At 45.5% G+C, this 8804-nt stretch overlaps 1 protein-coding gene across 8 annotated transcripts in view; it reads left to right on the top strand.

The window, feature by feature from the left end:
* Positions 1-8804, top strand: part of ABCC10 (ATP binding cassette subfamily C member 10) — a 31273-nt gene that overhangs the window by 316 nt on the left and 22153 nt on the right. Inside the window, exons 1-7 of one of the 8 annotated variants that reach the window (XM_081905353.1) lie at positions 110-174; positions 3286-3493; positions 4011-5391; positions 6081-6308; positions 7573-7729; positions 8398-8537; positions 8716-8795. In XM_081905353.1, coding sequence (XP_081761479.1) covers positions 3321-3493; positions 4011-5391; positions 6081-6308; positions 7573-7729; positions 8398-8537; positions 8716-8795 — 2159 coding nt within the window. In that variant the 5' untranslated portion in view covers positions 110-174; positions 3286-3320. Of the gene's footprint in view, positions 1-109; positions 175-1765; positions 1910-1974; positions 2120-3285; positions 3494-4010; positions 5392-6080; positions 6309-7572; positions 7730-8397; positions 8538-8715; positions 8796-8804 lie in introns of those variants that run through there. The other 7 variants (XM_081905359.1, XM_081905356.1, XM_081905352.1 and 4 more) reach the window with 7 other exon arrangements.

The raw sequence follows: 8804 nt of genomic DNA, 5'->3' as shown, positions 1-8804 counted from the left end.
TTCCTCGGGCCGCCCCGACAAAATGGCGGATAGGGAAATAGAGGTCACGTGTCGCGTGCGAGGCCGAGGGAAGAGGCGGGGTTGGGGGGGAGATGCGTCGCGAGACCACCAGCGAGCCCTACGGACGGACGAAATGGCGGGGGGCGGGCCTTGAGTCACGTGATAGGGAGGAAGGTAAGCGCAACGAGAGGCGGTCCACAGTGTAAACTGCGGTGTGCGCTGCTGCTTAGCGCGGCCCGCCTTATTAGGTCCAATCTCCGCCTCCCATGTGTGCGCTAGCTCTCCCCCTGCCAACGTCCTCTGAGCTTAATATGTCCGCTGAAAAAAGTTTAGTAAACCAAGGAGGTTTACCTGTTAGCAACGTGCGGAGGGGAAGCGTCATCTGTTGAATGCATGATATGAATTTAGATGCATGGATTCAATTCTAGTGAATGATTTTCGATCAGTTTTTAACTGTTGTTCATGGTGATGCTGTTCTCATTGCTGATTTTAGTTTTGTGTTTTCTTGAATTGTTTTAATATCGTATGCAAGCTGCTTTGGGTACCATTCACGGGCAGTTAAGGGCATAGGTGTTTTTGAGTAAATAAACAAAATATTTCTGAATAAACATTCTTAAGAATGCCATTGGTCACAGAGAAAGTTTGATCATAAAATTTATCCTTATCTTCAGTAATATCGCGAAAACAAGATAAGGTAGAACAAAGTCGAATGTGAAGGGAGTTACCATAATTCAAAGGCTGAGGACACTTACATAGGAAATCATTGGTAAATGGCGAATCTCTAGTAGTGTTTAACCACCTGTTTGGAGGTTACTATATATCATTAAAATGCAGTGAAGATTTTAGGTAAGTGTCAATTACTTTTTGTGTTGAATTTTCAGTTGAGAGGTCTTCTGACCTTTTTATCAGGAATTAGAAGGCAGTGAGGAATGACAGGCAAGTTTCACCAGTCAACTGATTGGTTGTCTACTCTACTGCATCACCTTTAGCCTCTGGGATGGCAGGCAGATAATACCCACCAACTAAGCAAATTTGGCCCATGGGCCGCCAGAGCTGTAGCGTTTTGCACGCAATCCTGGGAATCTTGAGGTTGAGCTGGGAAGGTGTTCTGTCTGAAATTCTGGAAAGTCATTGCCTGTCAGTGTTGATAGTACATACTAAGTTATCTGGACCAATGGTCTGAATCGATATCAGGCAGCTTCCTTTGGGTCTCTGAACCCTGCTTGACATTTTGCCTTTGGGGATTTTTGAAACAGAAGCCAAGTCAGTTATTATAAAAGAGATCCGTATGGATCATCATAGTACCCCCTCAAAACCACCATCCAATCATAGACTACCTCACACATATGTTCTGTGATTTCTTGGTGGCTTTGTTGTCTATAGATGTAAAAATCATGAGGATTCTTGCCTTGGATCAATATATTTTTTTTGTGGTGCTGCCGAACACTAGAGCTGTCATTTATGTTCTGCTCTATTTCAATAATTTTGTGTACACTCTAACTCTCATGAGCCACTGCCCTGGAGGGGTGGGTGAGATGGTTGGTGGACTCCCTCTGTCCAGCCCAGAAGGTTGTAAAGTCAAACTAAGGGAAAGGATCTCAACATTACATAACCAGCAACGCGATAAGTTCACCCGCTGCCAGCTTCTGCTCGCCCTGCCAACATGCCGGGACACCCTCCCATCCTCTAGAGGACGCCAGAGGGGAAAGTAAGTTGGTTGCAGCAGGGGAACGAAATGCCCATAGACGAAAAAAGGTATAGAGCAACATATCCTGTTTTTGGAGGGGGCGGGGCTTTCATTTTACAATGAAAACAGCGTCCTCATTCAGGGAAGCGCAGGTCAAACTGGGCTGGGGTTTGATGGGGGCGATGTAAGTGACCACTCAACTGACATTTGCTTTAAGGCGAGGTATGTTTTGAATGGGTTGTCTTTTTTCTGTTCTGCATTCTGTTTTCCATACAATTGTGTGGAGCATTGCAGCTGACATAGAACACCGGCGCGGGCGAGTTCACATGAAATACCTGTAACGTGTATTGTGATGCCGTTGCTCTCCTATCTCTCTGCTCGGCGGACGATTGCATCCCTGACGTTGCATTTTGCCAAAAGGCTGAGAAACAGGTGATAAGTTCTCAAAGCTGTCTATGAAACACGAGGAACCTCAGCCCCGTGTGCAACGTGGGGATCAAAATACCTCCCGAGTCCGAGGATAACAAACGTTGCATCCAACGTTAGTCACACTCAGACTAGACCCGTTGAAATGAGCAGGCATGGCAAAGGACAGGCGCATTAATTTCAGTGGGTTTCCTCTGAGCAAAACGTATAAAGTTGGATACAGCTTTGGTCTACATAACGGGTGTGCTGTAAGCCACACTCTGCCCGTTTCACCACGTGCAACAATGAGACAATAAGGTACTGTATTGCAAAACTGCTATAGATCACTCTCGGCCACTCGACCTTGCACTAGGATTTAACAGCAGGCAACCCGCACTACGAGCAGAATAAATCCCAGCCTCCCCGCTCTTGCTTAAATTTTAAAACCAACCAAACACAACACGTACACGTGTTGGTGTCGTTGCAGATCCCACTTGGGTTATTTCTTGCTTTCGCTTCTACTTTAGTTTGCTCAGTTGGCGAGGGGAGAGACGGGAAAGCACAGCTGTGATACAATCCCGGATTCCCCTATCGTTTCCTATTTAGCAACTCTCACTTTCACGTTTCCGAAGTATGAAAAGGCAAAGCAAAACACAGTGGCAAAAATAACCAGGAAGCGCAGCGTTGTATTTATTTATTTATTTGCTCATACGAAAGAAGCCGGCTTTGGAGTTCCGGTTCTGCCGCTGAGTCAAGGTACTTCCTGGGAAAGAAAGGGCTTCGGTGGGTTGAACTATCCCGTCTCTAGGTAGGTCGACCGAAGCCTCCGTGAGGCTGGGGACCGACTGGAGGAGAGCGCCGGAGAGGAGGCTGAGCGGAGCCACTCGGCTTCTCCCACCCGCTCGCTCCGCTTCGTAGAGTAGGCTTCCGCCTCTCCTATGTGCACCCACAGCTCCCTGGAGGCTCTTTTGCATTGCTCCGTTGCTCCTACGGAGGAAAGGGAATTTGCAACGTGCAACGGAAATTTTATGGTCACGTTTCAGAACAGACGGAAACGATAAACTCCAAGCCTTCATGTCATTATCCATCTGTCCATAAAAGGGTTTTATTCTTCATTGCAAGAATGTTCAGGTTGTGGCATAAATTACTTCTTCTTTATGCTTCATTCATTGTTTTCCTGTCTTTTCCTTTAGGAACTCTTGACCGTTGTACTTGCTGCTGACAGAGGATGGAGGAGATCCTAGCCAATCTGTGTGGGACCAGTCCCGTAAATCCACTCCCTGTCTGGGTCCACAACAATGTTGGGCACTGTTTTAACCAGCTGATTTTGAACACTATACCTCACATGGTCCTTGCTGTAATAAGTGCCTGCTACATAGGAACACCAAGGTATAGTAACAGGTGTGAGCGACATCTGGCTTATTCACACAAATATGTATATTGTGCGCCTAAGCTCTGTGGATTTTTTTTGGGGGGGGGACTGTTAAAATTAAAGTGATGGGACATTCCTGAGCCATGATATATATAGTGAAATTATCACCCTCCTTGGCACCCTCTTTATGTAGTCAGAAACTTACTTGGTTTTCTGACTAATGAGGCAATTAAAGTTACAACCGGAGAGTTAGTCCCACTGAAGCATACAGAAGATAGACCACACAGAGCCAGTTTAATGTTGCAAGAGGTCACAGGAATAATTGTAAATGTGAATGTTCAGAGGGTTGAATCTTTTTTTCTTCTAATGAAAAAATAATCACAAATAATGTATCGGACAGCACAATTATTTTGCCTGAATCTTGTGGTGCTTGAGAAGCCAGGCAAGGAGGCATGCAGACTTCCAAGAATGATGAACAAATAGTGAGAGGGCATCAGAAAAAGGGATAAGATCATTTCATAATACTTTCTCCTCTATCTTTACTAGGTCTTTAGGTTCTCGGACTGTGTACAGAACTGGGTGGAAATGCAGAATTGCTGCGTCCTTTATCTTTGCTGGTTTGTCCATCCTTGACATAATTCCAGCAGCCATTTGGCGACAGAAATTGGACTCCTTGTACTTGGAAGTATTAGCAAGTGGCACAGGCACATTGGCATGGCTTACTCACAGCCTGGCACTACTTGCTCTCTACAAGTCTCCATACAGCTTCAATCGTGGCCCTACCATCCTACTAATCCTTGCCTTATTTCCAGTCCCATCACTTATTATAACCTTGGTGTGGCGCTGCCAGACTGAGATGGGTGGTCAGCAGCTTCAACCTGACACTGTTTTCCGACTGTCTATCCTCTGCCTGCAGTTAGCTTCTCTGCTTCTCTATGTTGTTGGGTATATCATTCCTACAGCCAGCAGGCTAGACTATTGCTCTCTCAATGATTCCTGGCAGCAAGAGCCCCTGGTCACAGACTCAGGGATCCCCGCACCTTCCTGGCAGGGAGTGGCAGAGGATGGAGAGAGCTGGCTCTCGTGTTTCTCCTATGCTTGGATGAACCCTCTGATGGAGCGTGGCTACCTGTGGATGCTGAATCGGCCACAGGATGTCTTTCAGCTCCCTCGACAGCTCCAGGCCAATGCGGTCTGTGAACACTTCTACTCCTGCTGGCGGAAAAAAGCAGCTCTTAGCCAAGAGGATAAAGAGACTGCATCTTCAACGGACAGATCATTTGCCAAAAGTAACGTGAGAACTGACGAATTCTCATCTCCAGCACATCCTTGTGATACCCAGGAGCCTGTACATCTCCTATCAGTGTTGCATGCTGCCTTCGGGCTACGCTATTACTCTCTGGGCCTGCTCAAACTGGCTGGCAGTCTTTTGGCATTCTCTGGGCCCCTGCTTCTGAACCTGCTGGTCAGTTTCATGGAGTCACGCCAAGAACCTCTCAGCAATGGGATCATGTATGCACTGGGACTTTTTGCTGGTACCTTACTGGGCGCCCTATTGCGTAACCAGTTCAGTTACCAGATAAACAAGATGATGCTTATGGTGCGCACTGCAGTTATCTCTGCCATCTACCAGAAAGCCCTCCGGGTGAGTGGCAGCAGCCTGGCTGGCTTCACTACTGGCGAGATTGTCAACTTCATGAGCACCGACACTGACCGCTTGATCAATTTCTGCCTCAGTTTCCACGAGCTGTGGAGTCTTCCCTTCCAATTTGCCATCACCCTCTACCTCTTGTACCAGCAAGTAGGCATAGCTTTCCTGGGAGGCCTGGCTCTGGCTCTGCTTCTTGTGCCCATCAATAAAGTGGTTGCTAATCGCATCATGGAAAACAACAAGCAAATGCTGAAGCACAAAGATGACCGTGTCAAGGTGGGACGGGGATATGTGGTATTTGAAGGCTTGCCGTACTGCTTGCTACTTGATCTTGTGATTTAGGCTCAAAGTTGTTGACTTATTTAGGTAGTCATGTTAAAAATGTTGAGTAGGAGAAATAATAACTGGATGTTGCAATGATTTATCAGGAAATAAATAACCAGCAGTGTAGGTTAACCAGCAAACACACACACAAATCCAAGAGGCGATATGTCACCAAGTTCCAGAAACTGACCTACCATGAAATGAGAGTATTGAAGGCCACCTAGTCCTGCTTGATGCAGGAAATACAGAGCAAGCACATTTCCACTGCACATTGTAATGGACAGTGGTACGTCCACATCTTGGGCAGTGATCTTACCCAGCTCTGGTGTCGGAGGTCCTTTAACAAGATACAAGGAGTTGAAGCTGTGACCTCTTGCATGTGCTCTAGCCCTCCTCAGGGGAAGTTTCCCTTTGTATACTGTTTCACTGAAGGAATTGGGTTTCTGGCTACAGTACTTTAAATGAATCATCCCAGTATTTGTGTTGCACTTTATTTCCCTGATACATCACCAAGCAAGGAGAGAACATGACTTTGATTCTGTGCTGTGTCTCATATAGCTAACTTAGGCCCTAGCTGAAATAGAAGGCATTGTGTTTGTGACAGAGATGCCAGTGATTGTTGCACCTCCCTTTACCTGCAGCTGATGACGGAGTTCTTGTGTGGCATGCGAGTGATCAAGTTCTACACCTGGGAGCAGCATTTTGCCAGTAGAGTGTATACTTGCAGAGCCAAGGAGTTGAAGAGCCTTCGAGCAATAAAATACCTGGATGCTGTGTGTGTCTACCTCTGGGCAGCATTGCCTGTGGTTGTCTCCATTGTCATCTTCATCACTTATGTTCTACTTGGACACCAGCTCTCTGCTACCAAGGTAAGAGCTGTGCCCATTCCTTGACGATCCCTCCACCTGGGATACGCAGTTGACTCCTTTTGTTATTCCAGCTTCATTGGCTACCCATTCGTTTCCAGGTTCAATTCAAAGTACTGGTCATTTACCTTTAAATTGTTACACTGTTTGGGGCCAGGATACTTAAACAACAGTCATCCTATATGATCTTGTCCGCCCAATGACATCAACTGGGGAGGTCCTTTTGTATGTCCTGCCACTGTCGGAGAAGAAGTTGGTTGGGATGCACAGAAGGGCATTTTCCATTGCAAGAAAATGGAGATTTGTATCTCTTTCCTAACAATTAGCTCGTTGAAGGCAACTTTGTTCCAGCATGCTTTCTGTATTTCCTCCTCCACTGCTATTTGTTTGTTTTAAGTTATTTTGGTTTTATTGTTCATTTTACATTTATTAGGTTTCTTTTTGTTTTTTAGTGATGAATGTTCACTGTCATGGGATAGAAAGGTTTCTTTTATATAAATCAATTAACAGATGAATAAACTGTCATGGTGTACAATAAGGCTTCAGAAGGTATCACTGCTCAGGCAAACTTCCAGCAATTTTCAACATTGCTGTTATTGAAGAGCAATAAAAAGGGCGAAATAAAATTGCTTTTAGTGTCAGAAGTAAGGACCTCCTACCTGAGTGATAGCTTTCCCTGGAATGTGAGAAGTAAGTGGCTTCACAAGTGAGACAGAAACTTCACAGGGCACTGCCTAGACAAAACAAGGTTCATTGTCTTTCAAATTTACTCTTTTATTACAAATATCAATATATAAAAGCAGAATTGGTTAGAAGACAAGTTGAATAAAGAAGCAATTGTCCACTATTATAAAAATATAAAAATCCTCTCCAGTAAAGTCATAATATGAAAGCAGACAATATTAAAGTATTAAATATTAAATCAACAGAGTGATGGTTTCTTCCTTCCCATCTCAGACTCTCTACCCTCCTCTTAGGCTTTTGTAGCCTTGGCTCCTATCACAGTTCAGGAATTAAAGCTTGCTCAGCAAGGTTAAATCTGAGCTGATGTTTCTCAGACATAGACTCCAAGATAATGCTCCCTAATGGAAGTCCACTTCAAACACACCCTTGAACATTTGAGCACACATCACACTGTTCACAACTAATAAAATGGCTTTTCTCTGGCTCTCTTTGGATACTTCAGTTCTTTGCTTAAATGGCTAGATACATGGTGGGCAACCCTCTGAGCTTTTTCATCCCATGAAATCTTCTCTCTCCCCCATAGGTTTTTACAGCTTTGGCACTTGTTGGGATGCTCATTCTACCTCTCAATAATTTCCCCTGGGTGCTGAATGGGATTTTAGAAGCCAAAGTATCTCTGGATCGAGTCCAGCACTTCCTTGAGCTCACAGACCAGGATCTGGATGCTTACTATAGCAGAGGTATGGTGACTGGGGAAACTGGAGGACAGGTGGTGTTGTGAAAAGTGCAGGGTGGATGCTTGTTCCTTTGGGTATTCTGCTTGGCTACAGACTCAACCAAAAAATTTGGTGTTCAAGTGTATCCTGATAGTAGTGCTCTTTTTCCGGATGCCAGTTTCCTCTCATTTGCTAATCCAGAGTTCCCATCTTGTTGCTTCCACCAGGGAGCTCCAGTGGTAACACTCTAGGTTTCTCTCAATGCCCAAGGTTGTGAAAACCCATGGGCAGGTGAAGGAATAAGCAAGTTTTATTGAAAGATGGATACCTTTATTTTGGATCATCTGCATAGCCCTCTTAAGGAGGCAAATGATGATCCAAGACAGTTTCCTGCAAAAGTTCTTAATTCCCAAATGTACCTTTTGAAAATGGGTGGAAGTCACCACAGCACTGAGTGTGGTGTGCATGTGAGGAACTAGGTCCACTCACACAGTAGGACTCCCCCCCCCTCCTCCAATCGCATACCTGCTAAACCTGTTCTGGATTTCTCCCCAACTCTCCAGAGCAGATTTAGGGGCCGCACGGGGGGGGAGGAGTACCATTGTGTGAGTAGATCTCATTCCACGCATGTAACAACGTTGTTAAATCCTGTCCTATTTACCTATAGCTGTGCTGCTGCTTTTCCATTGCAGACGGCCCCTCTGACCCATCTTCTGTCCTGGAAATGCGCCACACCACCTTTTCATGGTCACCAGCAAGCAAAGAAAATGCTGAATCCCACATGCCCAGAGGAAGTTTGCAGCTCTTTATTCAAGATCTGGTGGTGGCAAAGGTGAGCAACAAGGAGCAACAGTCCAGGCCGCTGGGTCAGCCGTGTGATATGGGAGTCTTTGTACTTCCATTCTGCAGAGAGAACAAGAATGTGTCCTGAATGAATGTTTGTTTGTGAAGTGCTACAGCAAGGTTGCAGAACAAACTCCGAAACAGCTGGTGCCTCTTTCCCTCTGCAGGGCACACTGGTGGGAGTCGTTGGGAAAGTTGGGTGTGGAAAAAGCTCTTTGTTGGCAGCCATCACTGGAGAGCTCAGTAGGTAAATAAT

Source organism: Podarcis melisellensis, assembly GCF_964234715.1.
Source record: "Podarcis melisellensis genome assembly, chromosome: 3".
NCBI classification, from domain to species: Eukaryota; Metazoa; Chordata; class Lepidosauria; order Squamata; family Lacertidae; genus Podarcis; species Podarcis melisellensis.
This window is presented reverse-complemented; position numbering and strand designations above follow the sequence as displayed.